Consider the following 22,710-nt stretch of genomic DNA (forward strand, 5'->3'; position numbering starts at 1 on the left):
ACAGCACTCGTGGCACCTGGTGACAGACTGTAAAGCGGCACTCTGACCACCACAGTGTACCCAGGCTCTGGAGCCAGAGGCCTAGGCTGAAACCCCAGAACATCAGTCTGTAGCTCTGTCACCTTCAGCCGCCACCACCCCCTCCCTGTGTCTCAGTCTCGTCGCTGGAAAGTGGGGCCACAGCAAGAGTCCCTTTCTCACGGGGATAAGAGAGTAGAGTCTGTCCATGTGAAGCTCTCAGCGCCCTGCCTGGCTCGTGGCACCTGCCTGACACAGCAGCTCCTGTGCTCGTGGCCTTGCTATCGCCGCTGTGTCACCTGCCGTTTAGAGGTCTGGACCCCCGTGGCCCCCTCACTCGACTGTGAGCATCTCCAGAGAAGGCTGGGACCTGCATCCTCAGGATTCTGACTGACACAGGAGACCAGGGCTGGGGGAGGGGAGAGGGACGGCTCGCGGGCAGGCGGGAGGGACAGGACAGCAATGGAAAGGGTCAGTGGGGGCCTGGGGAGCTGCTGAGGTGTCACTTCCCCGCAGGGCTTCCCAGCTACGTGGAGGTGGAGACGGCCCTGCTGGGGGGCTGGGAGCCACACGTTAAGAATTTACAAGGGCCCTGCAAGGCGGTGCTGGGCTGTTGAGTGGGGTGGAAGGGTCCTGAGTAGCTGGGGTGCAGGAGTGGGGGGCGGTCACTTAGGTCTGGTGCAGATACGCCCTGCCACCCAGCCTCCCGGCCTCCCTGGGTCCCAGAACGGCACCTCCTGCCGGGATGGAGATGAACCCAGACCCCGTGCCTAGTGTGGGCACTCAGCGTGTTCGCTCTCAGAGCCAGGGTGGGCGGGGGTCAGGGAAGGACCCCGGAGGAAGAGGCCCCGGAGGTGGAGAAGTGTCTCAGGATGCCGTCACCCCGACTCAGGTGGACCTTCTCACCCGCCCCTCCTTCACTTCGCAGCCCCCTCACCCAGGCTGCTAGGATGCCAGCAACCTGCACGCCGACCCCCGGCCACCGCTTCCCCACCCTGCAGACACGTAGGCCTGTCCACCTGCTGGACCAACGGCCTCAGTGTGCCGACGCCTGGCCCTGACATTCCATGGCAGCCCTGTTAATACAGGGGTGCTGGAGCCCATACGCCCGGATTCAATCCCAGCTCTGCCACTGACTGACCGTGACTTGGACCAGTTTCTCCTCCGCCTGAGCCTCAGTCTCCAGGCACCAGCTCACACTACTGAGAATCAAACCCATGAGAAAAGGATACACTGGAGGAACCAGGCGACAGCGAGATTAGACCCTCACAGACATCAGAGAAAGAATCATCAGATGGAGAGCATACAGAGAATAAGACGGGGGGAAGAAGTCTCTGTTCCACCACTTTCTAGCTGTGTGACCTTGGGTGAGTCACCTAACTGCTCTGTGCTCCAGTTCCTCCTCTACAAAATAGGATGACAACCACTCACTTTAATTAGGGAGGCTGAGAGAACTAGAAAGAATTAACAAAGGTAAAGCATTTAGCAAAGGGCCTGGCATGAGACAGTGACCCCAAATGTTAGATTTATTACGATTTCTATTGATGATGGTAATAACAGTCCCTTATAAGAAGGCTGTGAGGTAAGGAGTAGGAGTTTTCATCTGTTGAAGAAACTGAGGCCAAGAGAAAAGTCTGGTTCACCCAGGCCACCCAACTGGTGGGCAGCAGAGCTGAGCTGCAGTCGTGGCCTCCGGACACCCTGTTCAGACCAAGAACTTTCCCCGGGGAGCAAATGACTGCAAAGTGCAGCGGCCCCGCTGGCAGCCTCCGGCAGCTAAAGGGAAACTGTATCCCCTTTATCAGACTCAGAACAGAGCAGCAAACTGAGGAGGGGTCGGAGCCTGGCCCGCCACCTGAGACTTGCCCTTCCCCCAGGCTCTTCCCTGGGGGTGGGGGTGGGGACAAGTGTGTGGGGTTCTACCACGCAGCAGGTGGAGGTCCCAGGTATCTCTGAGCCCTCTGAACAGCGCATGCAATGCAGATGGCTTCTGCTCCTACCCGGGATCCCCCAGCACATCCCAAGGTGGGTGGGAGAAGGGCAGCTGCACCCTGCACACACACAACTCCCCTGAGTTCAGGGTGCACTCCTAGACCAGAGTGAAGTCCATCATGGGCCATGGCCTTCCCTCCCCACCAAGCTGGCCCGCACCCACGGCCCCCGAGAAACAGAGGGACCGTTATTCTTAGTTTCCGAGCTCCCCGGGACCCAGGTACTGGCTGTTGCAGACCAATGCTTCCAGATGCTAAAGGGTCACTGCTGACTCCTGCCATTGACCTTGACCTGGGCCTTGCCCACCAGTGTTAGACTAGGACTGCCCAGTCCCCATACTTCCCCCTCCTCACTGACCACCAGGAAAGCTGCCCTGGGCAGTGGGCTGGCCGTGTAACTAATGTCAGGCCTGTCAACCTGTCTAAGCCTCTGTTGCTTCCTCCATGAAATGGGCTTAACAGCATCACAGGCTGGTGAGTGGACTGAATCACAGAGCCCGGCATGGGGTACGTGTTCCGTAAACACTAGCCGCTGCTGCTGTGATTACGATTACCACCAAGTCCGTTTTGCCTCGTTGAGCTCCATGATGCCCTGAAGGACACGACAGCCTCACGCAGAGGCCAGTGTGTGGGGCTGACCCAGCCTCCGGCTGCCCAGCCAGACTTGGGGGGTCCCGAGGGAGCAGGGCCCGTGTCTGTCTGTCTCCCGCTGTTTACAGCCCCCACGATAGTGTGTGACGGATGAATGAGTGAGCAGACCTCACTGCCAACCCCACCCCGCCAGAAGCTGGGTGACCCTGGGCAAGTCACTGGGTCTCTCTGATCCTCCATTTCCGTATCTGTGAATCTCACCCAGCTGGCACCCAGCGGGTGGGGGTCCCAGGTATCTCTGAGCCCTGGGACCAGTGCATGAATAAACTGTAGTGAGTATTATAATAATTACAATGGATGGAATTACAAGCCCCCTGAGAGGTACAGAGAGAAACTCCCCCGCTTCAGTTTTCTCCACGGCCCTCCTGCCATTTTAGACTGATTTGTTTGTCATCTGTTCCTCACACCACAGCCACCACTCCTGCTGCCCCTACGGCATAATGTCCTTGAAGGCAGCGCTTTGTCATGTGCCCTTCGTGTCCCCAGGGCCTGACATGTAGGAGGTGCTCAGTACGTATCTGTTAGATGAATAGATGGATGGATGGATGGATGGATGGATGGATGAATGAATGAATGCTCCAAGCAGTGGCCAAAAACCAGGTGAGCTTCATTTAGTGCTTATTACTGGCCAGGCTCCGCGCTAGGTGCTTTGGGAAAGTGTTCTGGTCACCTATTTATAGGGAAACCAGCTGACTGAGGTTCAGAGAGGCTCTGACCAGGCAGGTGCGGAGCAGCGATGGGCTCCACCCGTTCGGCATGACCTCCCCCAGGGCGTCAGGACAGAGTCTGCCCAAGGCCTGGGGTTTCGGGGCTTTTCAGGGCAGGGAGAGGGTAGAAGGAAAGTAACCTTTGTTAAGCACCTGCTATGTGCCAGACCCACCCTTGCGGGTGTTTCCCAACAGCCCCGTTCGGTGGCCACCACTCTCCACAATGTTACCGATGAGGAAACCGGGGCTCTGAGAAGTAAACTGATTCACTGAGGCCGCCAACCCAGAAACCAGCCAGAACTGGGATTCCAGGCCCAAGCTGGCAGTGTCCTCCCTCAGGCCCTGCTCCAACCACCCTTCCAGCTCCTCGCTGCGTGGCAAAGCCCACGGTTGAGAGAGATTCCTTTGCCTTAAGGCAGCAACCCTGATCAAAATGCCTTTATTTCTGCCATTCAATTGTTACCAGTTAAAACATCAATAAATAATTTATAGGACCCATTCAAATGGGATGGCCTCCTGAGAACAGGGTTTGATGGCAGAAGGAAGGTAGACGAGGATCCCAGAATCTTAACATCCCAGATTCCCTGCGTGAGAGGCCACCTTAACCTCCATCCATCCATGCCTCCTTCGCCCACCCCAGGTAAGCAGCATTTCCTTATTGTGTCTGTGGGCAACTGAGGCTCGAGGAGGTGACTTACAGAGGCAGAGCCAGGATGCAAACCTAGGGGTCACAGGCCTCCAACCACTGCGGAGGACACCCCCGACCCTGACCACGCTCGGAGCTCCCGGGACAACCCCACTCTCAGCCTGGGGAAGCCCCTCCAGTTGGGCAATTTCCCGAAGCTGTCTATTTGTCTCTTACTGGGTGTCTGCAAGGGCAGTTCTAAGGTGAGTCTTATTGCTGCAGAAGCAGAATGAGGTGATGGTCCCAATGGCACACAGTTCATAAGAAGAACAGCAAAGTCATAAAACGCTTACTATTTGCCAGTCTCTTTCCTAAGCACTCAGTACAGATCAATTCGCTTCATTCTGGCAACAACACTGTGAGGTGTGGAGCATTTGTATCTCCATTTTACGGATGTGGAAACTGAGGCCCAGAGAGGCGTGTACTCTGACCAGGACTCAACCCTGGTCAGCCTGGCTCCAGAGTCTGACCCTCTCTCCTGCCTTAAGGTTACAACACCCACCCCAGTCCTACTGACTCCTGGCCCAGGCTCTTTCCCGACTCTTCCATGTGGGGCCAGTAAGCAGAGGACACTGGGCTTGGCTTACTGCCCATCACTGACCATTGCCTCTCCAAGAACAGACCTAGCCCCCTCCTGCCTTGACCACCTACCTCTCCCTCCCGCGCACGAGCAGAGGAAGAACTTCCATCACACCTTGCCTCCCCTCGGCCCCCCTGACCGAGCCACGTGCCCTGTTCCTTCACTCAACAGATATTGCTTGAGCACCTACTATGTGCCAGGCACTGTGCTGGGGGCTGGGGAAACTGAGAGGGATTCAGACATGGCCTTGGCTTCTGAGGGGACAGAGAGCGAGATCCTATCACTCACTCAGCGGCAGCCGAGGACTCTGCAGACGCAGGACAGGGAGGTGCCGGGAGCAGGGACCACCTGGGGTGGGGGCTTTTGAGCCGGGAGGAGCCAGCCATGAGGCTCTCTGAGGAGAGAGGGGGCTCCTGGCTGACGGGCAGCCCCCTGCGGTGGCCCTGACCCGGCCTGGGCAGTGGCGGGAGCAGGTGAGCCCGCCGGGGTGGGAGGAAGTGGGGCTGTTGGGGCAGAGGCAGGTCCTGCCAGCCCTCTGTGCCCGGAACAAGAGAAAAGTCTCCCAGAGCCACAGACATAAGGCCCGTGGGTTCATCCTGGAATGAGAGGTTCACAGAGGCCGGGAAACTTGCCCAGGCTCATCAATGACTCAGCAGCGAGACCTGGGGGATTAGGACCAGGGTCTCCTGGCTCCCAGCGTGGAGTCCTGCCCTCACCTCCACCACGGCTTCTTTCACTCTCAATCCACCGGCATCTCCAGGTAACTTTCCATGCAGAAGCTCAGGTGGCCTCAGCTCAGAACTTGGGTAAGATGGAGCCTATTAGTCCCTCCGCCCTGCTCCTTACTCAGGGCAGGGTGACCCTGAGCAAGGACGCTGGCTCCCCGGCCTCAGCTTCCCCACCTGTGAAATGGGATCCACCAGGAGGACACTGCCAAGCTGCCCTGAAGACGAAACGAAACCTCTGTGTACAGAGAGGCCCCGTTCCCCAGAAGGTGCTTAGTAAAAGACCGTTGTTATCACCGAGATGAACCCGGGGAGCCCGGCTGACGCCCTCCTCGCATTCCAGCTCCATAACGACCCCGGCGGGTACAGAGGAAATAAACTGATGTCCAAGCCTGCCTGAAAGATTCCATTCCACCGCCCTGTGCAGCCACTGCAAATGGTTTGCACCGGAATATTATCTGGGTGTATTTACGGTATCTTACTGGAAACCACAAAGTGCATTGTATTTTTTTCTATTTTGCTATTTAAAGCCAATGGGTCAGAGGGTGAGCAATCTGCAGTGACACCAGCTGAAATAGATGATGAATTGGAAAATACACAGACGGAAAAAGGTTGCCTTTGCCAGCCCCATGGCATGACACTCACAGCCCTTCTGGGCTCAGAATACCACATCTGGCTGTCTTCGAGCAGAGGAGCTAGGGGGCCTCTGGATGAAGAGACAGAAGAACGGGGGCTGCAGGGGGCACGTGTCTGGGCGGGGCCTGGCTAATGTAACAGGCCCACAGAGATGGACTCTGGTCTCCCAGCCCCCGCCCTTCTCTCACTCCTCCTTTCTATCCAAGCATATCTTCCCAGCAAGGAAGGCCAGAGCGCACTGCTGCCACCCGCCAAGGGTCAACAACCAACTTACAGAAGATTATTCAAATACCTGAGTTTTTTTTTTTAATACTTGTACAGAGGAGTAAATAGGACCATGAGTGTATTAAAATGTAAGTCAAAGTAGCCATATGATTGACTGATATCATGTAAACTGTATCTTTCTTTTTCTGATTTAATAAACAAAATACTTTTACAAAAAAAAATGCTCACGGCATTCCTTCCTTCCTCCAAGCCGTCCCACCTCCAAGCCTTTCCACACGCTGCTCCCTCAGTCGGCAAATGCCCTTCCTCTCCCACGGGCTTGGTGAGAGGCCATGTAGCTCAGTGGTTTCAGAGCAGGGCCCTGGGGGGCCAACCAAGCTGGGTTGACACCCTGGCTCCACTTCCTTGGGGTGAAGGACCAGGGGTGAGTTGACTGACCTCTCAAAGCCTCGGTTTCCTCCTTTGTAAAATGGGAATAATAAAGCATCTGCCTCCTAAAGTCGTTAGGAAGATGAAACAAGCCAAGGCACCAGCCACCAAGCCAAGACCACACCTGGAAGGGATCAGTACGCAGCAGCTCTTACTAGATGTGGCATTGGTTAACTGTCTCCATCAAGACACAGCTCGGGGTCCCCTCTCCGAGGGCCTTCCTGACACCCCCTCCTCGGCTTTTGGCTCAGCACCTTCGCCATCCTTACTCTGTGTTGAATTGAAAGATCAGTCTCTCCCCACAAGGTTGTGAGGACCCAGATTATTCATCTGCGAAGCCTCGACAGTTGAATGAATGAATGACTGTGCATGTAAAGGCGTGGGAGTGTGTGAGTGTGTGTCTGTCGACCATAAGAAAGCTGGCAAGAGAACATTCTAACAAAAGACTCATCTCAAAGAATGGTGTCAGGAGAGCTAAAACCCAGGATGAACTGAGGCTTGCAAAAAAAAAAAAAAAAATGCCCGCGAGACAAAAAGTCCTTTGTTAGCTGCGTTCTAAGCAAGAATAGGGAAAGAATAGGTCTTTTGCTCCGGCAAGATGGCGTATTGTTAAGAAATGGCAGAGAGAAAGTGGAGCTGGCCTGCCCCTTGCTTCTGTGTCTCTCACCGGAAAGGTCTTCAAATCATCCCTCCAAGCAGCCATCGGCTCACCAGACATGTGCTCCATCCACCCACCCAGCCCAAGACGGGTGAAAAGACGGAGCCACTGTGCGAGGCATACGGATTCTCAGACCTGGGATCCAGGGCCCAGCCGGTCACCCGAGGGAGAGGGGCGAGCTGCTGAAGTGACCACTCGGGAGGAGAAGCGGTGAAACGGGACAGGAGCAGAAGCCCAGAAATGCATCCAAGTTCCCCGGTTGGTAGACAGAGGAGGGTGGCCCGTAGGGCCTGAATCCTAGGTCATCTGTGCCCTTCCCTGGAAAAATTCCACAGGGGAGTACCAAACAGGAGGTCGTGAGTATTTGAAAAAGAATGCAGCCGTCCCCAGGAGCGCACATCAGGAAATCACCATTTCTTTGTTGATAATAATGCTGGACTCATAGCAAATTTCTATATGTGCTAAGAATTTGATCATCTTCCCACATCCTGTCTCTCCCCGGAGACAGGGGAGAGAGATTCTTCGGACAGCTCCCCTCCCAGGCAAACCCTGCGGGATGAATTTGTCTCCACTACTCTCTCCAGCCTCTTTCTGCCCTCCCTGCCCCCCTGCCTGGAGCCAGTGCCCGGATCACTCTGGATCCCCGGCTCTGGCTGGGTCACACCTGCAAGCCTGCTGCGGCTGCCCATCCCCACCACACCCTTCCTCTCCTGGGCTGTGGCGGCCCATTTTAGGTGACCCTGCAGGCAGCCCTCCACGCTCCAGTCCAGTGCCACCCGGCCGGTGCCCTCCGCTCTTCTACCAGACCCCTCAGAGCACATTCAGCCCTGACTCTGCGTCTGTCCCCAACAGACGGTGAGCGCCCCGAGGGCAGACCCTGTGGCCGATTCACCAGCCATTTACCACACCGAAGATTCTAGTAAACAGCTGTGGGACCAATGAATGAATGAATGACTGAATGGGTGGACACACTGTGGGTGGCGGGGGGGGGGGGGGTGTCCCATGAGCACTTAACTTACATGAATTCAACCAGATGCACCCAGGGAAAAGTAAATTTAACACACTGTATGTGTGGGGATGTAAATCGGTGCAGCCGTTGTGGGAAAAGAATATAGAGAGTCCTCAAAACATTCAAAATAGAACTAGCACACAGCAATTCTACTTCTGGGTATTTAGCCAAAGAAAATGAAAATGCTAACTCAAAAATATATTTGCATCCTCACGTTCACCACAGCACTATGCACAATAGCCAAGACACGGAAACAACCTGAGCCCATCGACAGATGCATGGAGAAAGATGATGTGATACACACACACACACACACACACACACACAAGCATGTGTGTATATATATGCAGATACGTACAATGGAATATTACTCACCCATAAAAAAGAAGGAAATCCTGCCATTTGTGACAACGCGGATGGACCTTGAGGGCATTATGCTAAGTGAGATAAGCCAGACACAGAAAGACAAATACTGTATGATCTCATGTATATGTGGAATCTTAAAAAAAAAAAAAAAAATTGAACTAAAAAAATAGTGTATGAATGCTTTGGATGGGGTGCATCTTCATCCTATATATTTCGTGCATTACTGTATATACGTTATACACACATGTGAGTGTTTTCCTGTACTTGTATAGAAAACCAGGTATTCTGAATTTTGTGGCTCATTTCAGGGGCTTTGCAGAGTGACGCTGACTCGTATAGATCTCATCGTCCACGTTCATATCAGATACTGGAACGTGCCTCTGCTGTGCCCTTGGGGAAGGATGTCGCACTTGGGGGTGGGTGAATATACTTTTGGTGGATCCCTGGTTAGTCCAAAAGCCACAGTACGAGCATGGCCAATCTGTGAGGGTCTCCAGAGCAGTGTTTCCTGGTGTGGGTGCCTTGGAAGAGCAGCTCCACCAGATGGTCAGTGAGTCTGAGGTCAGAGGAGCGTGGACCTCCAGGGAAGCCTCCTCAAGCTACTCTCTTGTCTGCAGGACTTTTCAGAGCCTTTCATACACTGGCTCTCTCTCAAGCAGGGAGCATAGCATGCTGAGTTCCCAAATTTATCATCCAGGGAGCCCTCCTTTTTACCCCAGAGCAGCGGGTGGGGGTAGGGAGGGGTAGAGACCAGTCCGCTGAACAGACTGGGGAACAGGTCCTCTTGAGTCACGCCATGGAGGGGGGATCTCCCCTAGGCCTTGACCTAGTCAACATTTGATCCCATTTGAAGCCAACGCAAATGTGGGAGGAGAGCTAACAGAATGCTGGCCTAACATGGATCAAAATGATCACATGCAGGAATGAACGATCAGTCTGGTATTTTGGGTCAGAAATGAAAAACATTCACTCAACAAAGAGAACAGAGCGCTTCCCATGTGTGCGGTGCACCCAGACCTGGGACCAGAAGACTAACAAGACCCTGGAGGGCTCAGAGCAGCTGGGCGTGTAAGGTAGAGAGGAGCTGGCCTGCCAGGGGGGCGAGCATCTCTCCATGTGTTTCCTGAGCATCTACTGTGTGCCAGGCCATGGGCCAGGTGCTGGGGGTCACAGAGAGAAGACGACTGACAGGTCCGGGCTCCATGGACTTCCCCACAGCCAGGGACCGATGGCAGACACACACAGCCTTGCAAAAGTATGCAAAGTCACTTCTGGAAGTGGTAAGTGCTATAAAGACAACAGCACAGCATGACCTACGGGGGAGGCTGTCTTGGCCAGATGGTCAAAGGAGGCCTCCTGGAGAAGGTGGCATCTGGGTGGAGGCCTGCATAATGCTGGGGTGTGAAGGTTACCCACCATCGCTCAGCAGCTTCTCCCTGTGGCCCTTCTGCTCTGACCTCTGCTCCAGAAGGGGCTGGGGCGGGGGTCTGCACCAGTACCCGGGGGTGCACCACATCTACTGAGCCCTTCCGGCTGGAGAGACACAAGAATAACATAGCTGTGATTTATGAAGCACGTCCTGGGTGCCTCGTGGGGTGTAAGTAATCTCAGCTGCCCACACCTGCAAGATGGGTATATTATCATTGCCGTTTGGTCCTGGTCCACAGCCAGGCAATGGGGAGGCTGGGAAGAGAACCGGCAGGTAACTGCAGGGCTGAACTGTTATTCTGGGCGGCACAAATGAGCAAATAAATAGAGAATGTGCCCTGGAGTAGTAAGTGATGAGGAGAAAAACATGGAAGGTGAGGGGGTAGCTGGAGAATGGATGGTCTACACTACACAGGCGGTCCTGGTGAGGGGCTGCCATGTGAGCCGAGGGTGGAAGGACGGGAGAGCATCCAGGCAGAGAGACCAGCTGGGCCAAAGGCCATGAGGTGGGAAGGACTTAGTCACGTGTGAGGGTGGGAAGAGGGTGGCAGAGCTGGGGTGGAGATGGGGTCGGGATGCAGGTCATGGAGGTCAGCAAAGCACCAGGGGACCTGTTGGCATTTTATTCTCAGAGCAAGAGGTAGGGTTTTACACAGGGAGACACCGTGGTCACAGCGACCGTGGGGAGATTCTTTGCTGGGTGCCAGGTGGTAGGGGGGTGGGTGGGTACATTAGGGGGCTGATGGAGTTGGGTGACAACTCTCTGAAGATGGAGATTTGAACCAGGAGGCGATGGGGGAGGTGGTGAGAAGTGGACAGACTGGGGGATACACTTTGTAGAAGCAAAATGATGAGCTCAGATTAGAAATGGGACCAATAGCTTCTCCCCTTTCTACTCCGTATCTTCCTGTCCTGCTGCACCAGGAATAAAATCCGGAGCATCCCCAGTTCCCTGAGTTCCTCTTCATAGGAGACAGGCACGTGGGCCTCCTGGAAGGGTGAAGGGACATCCTCTTAGGGCCCTAACCCACCAGGTGCTAGGGTCTTACGTCCTGTGAATGCTGCTGCCGCCCGACAAGGCGGGCTGCGTGACTCGGAGGCCAGTGCTCGCGTAGCTGCCTCAGGGCCCACCAACAAAACGAGCTTGTCCAACACACGGCGGCCTCAAGAACCTCACGTCTGGCAGGACCACACAAACAAGAACCCCTCCAGCAGCAGGGAACTCGCCGGCCATCTCAGTCTTGCCACGGAACACCCACGTGACTTGGTCAGCCTCCACCTGGCTCTGAGCTGAGCTGAGCTGTAGGTGGACGTGCCTCCTTTCGGGGACGGAGAAGACCCGTGAGGTGACGGACGAGGAAGGGCTGCCTCTGCTCCTGGCCCCCACCCAGCGATCCTCCACGAAAAGATGAAAGACAGGGGTGTGAAGCCCCACGCGACCCACCCTCCCTGGGGTCCCGCCTGATGCAGCCCTCGCTCTTCTACCCGTGACACGACCACACACAACCGGATGGAAAAACGGGCAACAAGCACGAATAGGCAACTCACAGAAGAGTAAACCTGCACGGCCAGTAAACACAGGAAGGGATTTCAACCCCTCGACTTCTCAGGGAAATGTAAATCAAGAGGACAGTGACAAAGCATTTTACACCCATCCCCCAGGCAAAAATGAGGACGTCTGGGCAGTCCCGTGTGGTTAGAGAGGCCGTAGGTCAACACTGCCGGCTGGGGGAGTGGCACGTGGCACGATCACTGCAGAAATCAGGTCCATCCTCATACCCTGCGACCAGCAATTCCATTCCTCAGCATATACCCCAGAGAAGCACACACGTGGGCCCCGGGAGACGCGCACAGGGAGGCCCGCGGTGGCACTGTGAGAGCAGGTGCTCAGAGACAACCCAGACGCCCCTCAACCAAGGCGTGGGTGCACAGATGGGGTCTATTCACCACAGCTGAAATGAATCAACAACAGCTAAGAGGAACAACACAGACGAGCTTTGTTAATAGTGTGGGGAAAGAAGTAAATTCCAAAAGACTGCCTATAGTGGGATGCCTCTCCCCTGTAAAATTAAACACAACTCAAACTAAATAATGTACTCCTGGGGAATATATCAGTAGGATAAATTAGACATCAAGATTCAGGATAGAGAAAGTGTGACTTGGGAGGCGGGAAGCAGGAGTTGCCTGAGGGCTGTTCACAAGGGGTGCAAGCTACCAGTCCTTATTCTAATTGTCATGCTGGTGGTGGATTCAAGGGGGAGTTCATTGTTTTATTTAAGAAAAGGAAAAACCTGGAGTGGGGTGAACGCCTTCTTGGGTCCCCGAGGGCCGCACTGAGCCTGGTTAGCAGTTGATAAACTTGTCGTGGGGTCACATAATCCCCGGCATTTAAGACCCTCGAGAGCCGGCCTGTCACCTCACCTGAGGCTGCAGACCCCCGCTCCCCATCCGCTTAGCAATCACACGTCGTCTTTGCCCTGATGTACCCTCTGCCTGGGATCCCATTCACTGACCCATGAAATTCTTCCCACCCTTCAAGACCCAGACCAAGGCCATCTCCACTGGTCCAATCTGCTCTTTCCACCTGGGAATCTCACCTCCGAGCACCCACCACACCCCATATGCTTTTCCCTAAAGTGCAGACCATGCTGCTCTCTGGCTGCTTGTTATGGGCTGAATTGTGCGCCCCACCCCCCTCAAATTCATATGCCCAGCCCTAACCCTCAGTACCTCAGCATGTGTCTGTATTTGGAGGTATGACCTTTAAAGAGGTGATTAAGTTAAAATGAGGCCATTCGGGTGAGCCCTCTTCCAACCTGACTGGTGTCCTTAGAAGAGGAGGTTAGGACACACAGAGACATCAGGGCACATGCACAGAGGAAAGACCAAATGAAGACACAGGAAGAAGGCGACCCTCTACACACCAAGCATAGGGGCCTCAGAAGAAGCCAACCCTGCCAGCACCTTGATCTTGGACTTCAGCCCCCAGGACTGTGTGTGGAAGTCGCCCAGCCTGCGGTCGGTCCTCATTCCGGCCGCCCGAGCTGCCTGAAAGCCCCACAAATAGTCCCCCTCCCTGGGAGATGGTGCAGGTGTGGCTCCCAGGCCTGGACAACAACAGCCCTATTGTCAGTGGTCCCTGTGATGGTTTGGGATGGACACACGCCCAGAAGTCAGGCCCCAGATCCAATCAGAGTGAGCTCCAGGGCTCTTGCAGGCGCTTCCACAGAAAGGTCAGGCTCTTTCCTGCAGGACCTGAGCCTGCAGGTTGACCCCCCCGACAGACACCTTTCTGCCCCAGAGGAAGCTGATGCCAGCTCACGTCCCAGGGCTCCCCAAGTCGGCACCCCGACCTTCAGTTCCTGAGGATGCACAATTCCCCTTCCCGCCTGAGGCAGTTCCAGCATCCACTAGGACCTTGCCTGGTCCTGCCCTGGGGCCCTCTCCTCAGATCTAAGCAGTAAAATCGAGGACATTCAGGAGGGGAGACAGAAACATAGGCAGAGCAGGGACCGGACTGGGCGTGATGAGGCGGAGAAGGGTGAGCCTTTGGGTCTCAGCACGGGATGCAGACCCCATGAAGGGCTGCTGCCTCCCCCCAGTGTCAATCTCCTCCTTCCTTCTCCGTCACAGACCCTTAGCTTATCTCACAGTCGCTTGGAATTTAAAAAAAGACTACATTTCCCAGATTCCCTTGCAGCTAGGTGTGTCATGTAACTAGGGCCTGGCCAATGGGAAGTAGGCAGAAGTGTGGGGTGGAGCTTCTGGGAAGTCTCTTCAAAGGCCGGTGATGTGTCCTGCGTCCAGAGTGTGGACTTGATGGCCAGAGTGCCCAAAGACTACACTCCTGATCCCTCACCCCTACAAGGCAGCCCCAGTTGGCTGGCTGGTCATTCCCAGAAAGAGGCAATCCCATGAGGGCAGAGCAGTGTTGAAGAGCCTGGAAAGCATAAATCTGAGGCTTGCTTCTTGCTGTCCTGGAGCAGGATGCCTGTTTACACACGAGGAAACCAAGGCTCAGAGGGGAAGTGACTCCTCAGACTCGCAGGGGTCTCATCTTGACCTCCCCTTCCTGTGCTCCCACTGTCACCACCTGAGAAGCCCAGACCAGGGTAACTCCTTCCTAACCAGCCTCCAGATTGTCAGTCTCTCTCTATCCTGGCAGCTCACGGCCAAAGCGGGTCTCCACTGCTGCCACTTTGCCACCTCCTGCCTGGAAAACTGGGCCAGACTCCTCACTCCCACACTTGCCCCTCCACTCACCAGAGGAAAATCCAAACCCCGGACTTGGCCTGACAGGTGCCACACTGTCTGCCTCCTGGCTCCTTCTCTGACCTCTGAGCCTCTCTGTACTCCAGCCACGCCAGCCTCCAGTGCTGTTTGTCAAACCACCAAGCACATTCCTGCCTCAGGGCCTTTGCACCTGCCGTCCCCTTTGTCTTCCCCCAGATACCTCCCTCACAAATCCAGAGGCCTTCCCTGACCACAGAGGCTGAAAGGGCGGCCTCCAGCCACAGAGAGCGCTCAAGAAATTTTTGGTGAACGCATGAGTGAGTGAATGAATGAATGAATTCTGTACCCACTCTTTAATGACTCTTCCAGAATTCCCATTAGATTGAATCATATAATGTTGCTATTTCTGTGGGCCTAAAACCACTGACTTGTGGCAATTTCATATGGTGCAACCTTACTTTGGCAGTCATGCCCCTGCTCAGAGTTCCCCGATATCTCCTACCACCTAGAAATCAAAACTGCGAGCCCTGACCCCACACACCTCCAGGCTCTGGCTCCCACTCCCTTCCAGGTCCCACAGGCCTGCTGCTCTAGCATCGAAATCCCAGGGGTTTTCTTGGCGTCTTTGTTTGCTTAAATCCCCTGAGGCCATCCTACCCAAGTCCTGCTCTCAAAGAATGCTCCTTGCCCCAGGCCTCTGCTCCTGCTCGGTGTATACTGGTATTATAAACTGGTGGGGGCTTCCCCGGTGGCGCAGTGGTTAAGAATCCACCTGCCAATGCAGGGGACATGGGTTCAAGCCCTGGTCTGGGAAGATCCCACATGCCACAGAGCAACTAAGCCCGTGCGCCACAACTACTGAGCCTGCCCTCTAGAGCCCACGAGCCACAACTACTGAGCCCATGAGCCACAACTACTGAGCCCATGAGCCACAACTACTGAGCCCACGAGCCACAACTACTGAAGTCCACGTGCCTAGAGCCTGTGCTCTGCAACAAGAGAAGCCACGACAATGAGAAGCCCACGCACTGAAACGACAAGTAGCCCCCGCTTGCCGCAACTAGAGAAAGCCCACGCGCAGCAACAAAGACCCAACGCAGCCAAAAATAAATAAATTAAATAAATAAATTAAAAAAAATTTTTTTAAATAAATAAATAAACTGGTGGTGCATACTGGCAGTATTCCCCCGCCTCAGCCTGCAACGGATCCCTCAATCCTACAACTCTGGGCAGCTGGGGGCTTCTGGACAGCAGGGACTCTTTCATCCCAGGGCTCCCTGCACTGGAGCCCTCCTGTTGCACCCTGGCAGGCATTATTACAATGCCACCAACGGGCTAGCTACTCCAAGACTGCGAGTGATACTGGGGTCAGCCCAGTCCTAGGAGACCCTGCCACTCACTTTTTGCTGACCTTGGGCAAGTCCCCCTGAGCCTCAGTTTCCCCATATGTAACATCTCATATGTCAGCAAAGACACAGCTCAAAATAATGCCTGAGCCCAGGCCTGGGTCCCAGAAACAGGGGGCATGGGTGTGAGCAGGAGAAGGCAGGAAAACCATAGCGACCACAAGGGAAGGGGTGCAGGATGGTGGGAGATGATACCAGGCAGAAGGAATGCGTGGAGCCGAGGCCCCCAAGCAGGACCCAGTGCCGTGTGCTTGGGAAACAGGATGAGGCTGGGTGGGCAAGGGGGTCAGGAAGATGGGAGCGGATGAGGACAGAGGGCAGCGGCGGGCCAGTGAGCAGTTGGGATTTTATTCTGAGGCCAGGGGGAGCCTCCCAAGGAGGTTAACAGGGAAATGACAGGATCTGATTTCCATTTACAAAGGACAACCCTGCCCGCAGGAGGGTTTGCAGGATGGCCAGGGGCAGATGGAGGCTGCGAGGTGCCACCTGTGTGACCCGGTGGGGAGGGAGTGAGGGCAGGGACCAGTGGCCAGACTTGGGGTGGACCTTTTCAACATGAACTGGATTTGCTGACGTCGGGGCTGAAGGAGACAGAGAACCCAGGGGTGCCCTGTGAGCAGTCGAGCAGGCTGGGTGAACCACTGCAGCCGAGGGACCTGAGGCTGACCCGACTTTCAGGGAAGTTCACTGCTCGGTTCAGCAGTGAGGCTGCAGGGTTCCTGGCCCCCCAGTCCAGACGCACACAAGCGAGAAGACACACAACATGGCCTTCCCCACATCGACCGGGGCCTCCTGGCAACCAACACTGTTCCCGTGCCCTTTCCACCAGGCTTTTCTCACAATTGCTTTGGAAACCAAACGTGTGGCCCAACACTCTGTGTGCGTGTCTGTATGTGTATATGTGCGCGACACACCATTCCCATAAAACAGGGGCTGGAAATTCAAATGCCCACAGTGGCCAGGCAAGTCATACAAGGGGATTGAGTGGCAATGCAGAAGGGTGCAGACCGTGGGAGTGAATGGGCTGCCCAGGCTCCACCTAAAGGGCGCTGTGTTCTCAGCTGCAGCCCATTATTAACTAAGTGGGCACAGGTGTAAGCTATCCGTAGATCTGCCAATTTTTCAAAAGAAGCCAGAAGTTCATATTTTTAGGTGAAACAGATAGTTTTTAAATTTGGGCTTCAATTTAAAAAACAGTATCAGTGCTGTATCAGCCAGTTAGCATTTGGGCCACTGGCTGCTGGTGTGCAGCTCTACTGGGAACAGTTGGTGGTGGATTCCAATCGGAGAGCTGACCCTCATCAGCAGACCTAAATTCAAGTTGTGGCACCTGCAGGATCCCATACCTAGGGCGTTCCAGCCTGCGGCAGAGAACGGGGTCCCAGAGCACTCCCGAGGCATTCTGGTCTCCCCATAGTTTATAAGACCCCGCTTGGGGTGTCTGGGTGAGCACATACCCACTTTGAGCTCCTTTCCGAAGACGGTGCGCTCCCCCAGCGCCGAGCAGTTCCAGCGGCCATTGCGGAACTGAAACTGACACTCGTCCAGGCCCATTTGCGAGCCTTCTCCTATGACGATGATGGCGTCGGGCCGGCTCTGGCAGATCGCCCGCTGTCTGGGAGCCAGGCCTGGGATCTTGTTACAGATGATGCTCGCGCCCAGAGCTACCACCGAGGAGAAGCCACTGGAGCAGGGGACACAGAGAGACGGAGCGTTAGGCCAGCAAGGTGGGGGGGGGGCGGGGCACACCTACAGGCCCTCCCTAGGTGTCCAGCCCTGCCCTCCCCCTGTCACTGCTCCCAGCACGGGTCTCTCAACTTTTTTGATACTGCATCCCCAATCCACGTTCACTCATTTATAATTCCCATCGGTACTTGTACCATGTGTATATTCAATATTAATGAGGCTTAATTTCTTTTTTAGACACAAAGAAAGATGACGCGTGTCACAAACATACTGTCAAATGAACTAAGCCAGTTGCCTGTGCATCTATGGGAGAATTCAATTGAGATGAAGTTTAAAATCATGCAAAATGGAACTGCACTGTTTAGGGGTCATCTCTGTGTGGTAAAACCGCGAAGGTAACCACCAAGTTTCACGTAGCGGTGGCCTCTGAAAGGGGGATGGGTGCACAGATGTTGATTAAAGAAAAAGAGCTCTTCAGACGTGTTATATATGTACAACATAATGTATGTATGTATATGTTTTATTTTTTAAAAATCTTTAAAAAGCAACTGTGAACAAAAGTTGTAGTATTTCCTTACTGCATGCCAATGGAATACGTGTATCCCACTCCAGGCATAACTGGCCTAGAGGAGGCTTATGACTATCACAGCGAGGTTCCTGTCTTCCCAACTCATTCACAGGTACATACTAGGCACCTGTCAGGGCACCAGGCTCCCGGGCACCATGCTGGGAGACAGGCAAGGCCATGCCTTCTAGGGGCTATGGAGGGAGACCATGCGAATGTCTCAAAGGAACACAACACAACATTCAGTGACATGCACTACAAAGAAAATAAATGAAGATGCTGTGATAACAAGTAGTGGTGGGTCTGGGAGGGAAGGGAGAGGGGCCGCTTTAGCATGAGTGGTCAAGGAGGGCCTCCCTGAGGAGGTAACAGTGCAGCAGAGACCTGAATGGTCAGGAACCAGCCATGGGAAGGTCTGGGGAAGAGTATTCTGGGCAGAGGGAACAGAAGATGCAAAGTCCTGGGAAGGGAACAAGCTTGGGATCGCCAAGGAACAGAAAGAACCCACAGAACCCAATGCAGAACCAGGGCTCGGTGGGAGGCGGGGGGGTTCTGGGGAGAGGAGACAGCTCAGGGCTGATCTTTCTCGGTACATCAAGAAGCACTGAAGGGCTGGAAGCAGGTTACTGACAGGATCCCATCCCTCCAGCCCCACGGGGGAGAGGACTGCGGGGCTCCAGAACAAGAGCAGGGAGAGTGGGCAGGCCAGAGGTGGCTTGGCCTTGGTGGCCGTAGTGGGGGTGGCTGCAGATGGAGGTGACCCAGCTCGCTGATGGATGAGGTGGAGCCGATGGGAGGGCTGGGGAAGGGTACAAGGGAAAGAGAGGCGTCAGTGTGACTCGTGGGTATCTGGCCTGAGGGTGGGCCCATTTCCTAATATCAAGATAACCCCAAAGAGGCTCCAGTGGTAGCCCTGACAATGCAGCTAGCCCTCCCTTTACACAAAGATGGTCCACTTGTCTGGAGCTTCCTTTTGTATAATCCTTTAAAGGTCATCAAGCATCCTTTGAAAGAGAAGACCTCACTCTGGTTATAATAATGAGCTCCCATTTACATGGGCCATGGTCAGCCGCTGGGCTAAGTGCCTCGTCTTTCCAGTCCAGGCTCAGCTGTGGAAAGTTGTTCTGGAATTGGGATTTCTCAAGGCGAGGGTCCCCTGACCAACACCACAGGAGCTGAGGTGACCCCACTCTTCTCGAAGCACATAACTGCCGCTGCTGCCACACACCAGCCCTCTTCCTGCCTCGGGCCCTCGATCCTTGCTGGTCCCTCTCCCTGGAAGCTCTCTCACCCCCTGACCTTCACACGGTTGGCTTCTTGCCATCGTCTAAGTGACCTCAAGGGTCACCTCCCTGACCATCCCACCTAAGGGAACCTGCCTCTCCACCCCATCCCTCCTAACTTTCCATCACAATCTCTGTTTTGTTTACTTAATACTCTTGATTACTCATGGTCTTCTGAAATGTTTTAATGTATGTGTTTGTTTTTAACCTGTGTGCTTATCACCTGTCTTTCTCATTAGACCATCAGCTCCTTGAGGACAGGGAGGCTGTCTGCTGGCTCACTAAATGGATTGTGGAGCTTCAAAAATGTCACTCAGGGTGAGTGCCTATTACACAGCAGGTGCCCCCAGTTATGCCTTGAATGCATCCGGGAACTTCTGCAGCATCCCTATTATATGCAAAGGCAGTATGGCAGGTGCTGCCACTAACTCTAGACCACTCGGCCTTTCTAAACAGCCCTATTGGGCAGGAATCACCATCCCCATTTCACATGTCCACTTTGCGTAGCTGAGAACCGAGGCTCACCGAGGTTGAGGGCTGGAGGCTAGCAGGTGTTGGATCTAAAACAGAACCCTAGCAAGAGCTCTCGGTCATTCGTCTCAGCCACTCAAAGAGAGTCTAACACGGAGCTAGGATGTTTGAAATGTTTCAGGAAGACGCAGCACAGAAAGAGGTCAAGTGGAGATGTTCTGGCCACAAGTCAGGAGGAACCTCTCGACACGTAGTTGACCACCAGGAAATCCCTACACTGGCAGAGAGTGAAACTATATATTGGGTTAAAAAATGCACAGGCACCATAGTCTCGCAGCTAAGAGCTCAGGTCTAGGGTGCCATCTAAGCTTCCTTCACCTAGTAGCTGTGTGACCTTGGGCAAGTCACATCCCCTCTCTGTACTTCAGTTTTCCCATCACTAAAATGAGGATATTAACTGGACCTCACTTCATAGGGCTGCTGAAAAATTAAATGTGTGAAAACATGGGAAGTGCGCCGAAGGTGTCAGGCACACAGTCAGTACTCAATAAATGAGCTGCTGTGGTAGTTATTATTATTGCATCTGATTGTTACAAAAAGGCTAGTGCTTGAGTCACTTGAACTATCCAAATAAAATAAAAATACCACAGGTGCCCCGCCATCCATCCGAGGCATCGAAAGGCCTCCCATGCCCATTTTACAGATGGATAACCCGAGGTACAGAGAGCAGCAGCAGGGCCTGGCCCCAAACCACCCTGCAACCCCTCCCGACCTGGCCCTCTCCCCACCCCAAAGGGCGGCAGCGGGGCGGAAGGCCGGCGCCCTCCCCCGGGGCAGCTGGGCCCCTGCGGGGACTATGAGGTCTCGGCGCCGCCGGCGGGAGGTCGGGCGGGCGGGGCGGCCAGGGGAGGTTATTTTCTGTTGTTTTCCCTTTCTCTCTCCCCTCCCGGGCCCCTCCGCCCCGTTTCTAATTAAAAAGGAGATAAAGCTGCACGCGGCCAGCGCCAATCAGCCCGACCGGCTTCCTGGATGCTGGATGCGCGCGGGACGGCGGGGCGCGGGCCAAGATGAAGATTAAAGCAGGGGAAAAAAAGAAAAGCCACCCAGATGCGGGCGAATCAATAACACTTAAAACACACCGGCAGGCAGGCAGCGCGCGAGCCTCGCAGCCGCCTCTCCGCCCGCGGTCAGGGCTGGCAGCCGCTTGGTCCGCTCTGTGCGCACCTGCTGGACGCCACGGCCGGTCAACTTGAGAAATCCCCGCGCCAGAGCCGCGGGGTGGGGAAGCGGGGGAGTGGTAGTGACAAAACACAAAGGATCCACCACACACACACCATCGCCGCCGCCCCTGCAGTCCGACCTCTCCCCGAGCAGAGCTGGGGGAGCAGGTTGCGTGAAACCTGCCAAGGTGGCCCTTGAGCGTCAGAACCTCTACCCATCCCTAAAGCCCCCGCCCCCACCTCCTGTGCTTCACGCGCATTATCTCCGAAGTACAAAGGGTGACTAGCCGTGCAAATGCAGCTCCAAGACGCGTCCCGAGCCGCCCCCCTCCCACCTTCCAGCCAGCGCGCCGCCCCGGCCCCACCTCCTAGAAAGGCTGGGGTGAGGCTGGGAGGGCTGCTCCGCGGGCCAGCCGGCCGCCTCGGGTGCCCAGTTTTAGGGGGCGGGGTGTCCCGCCTCTCTCTGGCGCTGGCTCTGCGAGCTTGTCTCCCTGGGTGTCTCGGGCCATCTCTAGTTCTACCTTTGTGTGCGTCTGTTAGGGTGGTTGGCGCTGTCCCCTTCGCCTGGGATGGGGCTCCGGGAGTCTGAGGGTCCTTGGAAACCGGGTGGTGCCAAGGCTCTGAGCAGCGGTTTGTGTTTTTGCCAGCGAACGTCCCTCCCTCCGGGTACCTGTTCCCTGTTCACGGACCGGCCCCGCCTGCCGCCCGGGGACTGCCCTGTACTAGGAGCGGCTGTGCCCGCGCCTCTGTGTACAGAGTTCCTTTCGGGCTCTGGGGGCTGAGCTCCCTGCGAGCGGCTGTGGTCCTGGCTGGGTGTTCCCGCTGGACCTGCTGTTCCCATCCCTGGTCTGAAGGGACCCTGGGAGACGCTGACCTTTGCAGCGGCTAGCCCTCTTCAGAGTCCCCCAGGCTGGAGCGTCCCTACTGGCTGTCCTTGGTTTGGGGGGCTTCCAGCCTCAGGCGTTCTCAGGACGGCCGGTCCCCCTGCCCGTGTCTCTGGAGCTGTGCGCGCCCCTGGGGCTCCCGCCCGAGGGGGGCCTTTGTGCGCCCACCGCTCCCGCACCGCGCCCACCCGGCCTCTCTGAGGAGCCAAGGAAGTTGGCGGCCGGCGGCGGCTCGCGGGCGGCGCAACCCCTCCCCGAGCCACGCCAACTTTGCCGGGACGCGCGTGCAGGAGGTGCGAGCGGCCCTTACCCGATCCGGAGGTAGACCATGCCCAGGCTGAGAAAGAGGTGGCCCAGGCAGCGCCGCGCTTTCCGGTTCATAGTCCCCGCTGGCCGCCGGGGCCGCGGGCCGGGCTGTGCTGATCCCGCGGGCCGGCCCTGGCGGGGCAATCAACATAGCCCGCCCGGGAGGCGCGGGCCGAGGCTTCCCGGGGCCGTCTGTCGTGCGCCCGTCCGCGCGCTCGGCGCTCGAGCCTCGCCGGGAGCGCGGGAGCCACGGAGCGGGAGGAGGGAGGGAGGAGCGAGCGCGGCACGGGGCGACGCCGGGCTGCGCGCGAGCGGCCGGTGCAAGTGTGCGAGGCGCGGAGAGTGCGGGGGCGCTGCAGCCGCCCGCCCCCGCCTCTCCCTCCTTTCTCCCGTCCCTCCCCCGCCCCTCCCCCACCCGCCTCCCCGGAGCGCCCGCCCCGCGCCCCCGCGCCCGCGGGACAGGACCGCCTGCTCCAAGCGCGCTCGCGCTTGCCCCACGCGCTCCCGCGGCGCCCCCTCCCGGCTCCGGGGCGCCGAGCTGGGGCCGG

General features: G+C 55.9%; 1 protein-coding gene across 1 annotated transcript in view; it reads right to left on the minus strand.

The window, feature by feature from the left end:
- WNT7A (Wnt family member 7A) overlaps positions 1 to 22,508 on the minus strand; it is a 66,606-nt gene extending 44,098 nt beyond the window's left edge. Inside the window, exons 1-2 of the mRNA XM_068558500.1 lie at positions 22,167 to 22,508; positions 17,205 to 17,431 (exon numbers count right to left, since the gene is read on the minus strand). Coding sequence (XP_068414601.1) covers positions 17,205 to 17,431; positions 22,167 to 22,237 — 298 coding nt within the window. The 5' untranslated portion in view covers positions 22,238 to 22,508. The remainder of the gene's footprint in view (positions 1 to 17,204; positions 17,432 to 22,166) is intronic.
- Positions 22,509 to 22,710: the final 202 nt, after the last annotated feature.

Source organism: Eschrichtius robustus, chromosome 12, assembly GCF_028021215.1.
Source record: "Eschrichtius robustus isolate mEscRob2 chromosome 12, mEscRob2.pri, whole genome shotgun sequence".
Classification (NCBI taxonomy): Eukaryota; Metazoa; Chordata; class Mammalia; order Artiodactyla; family Eschrichtiidae; genus Eschrichtius; species Eschrichtius robustus.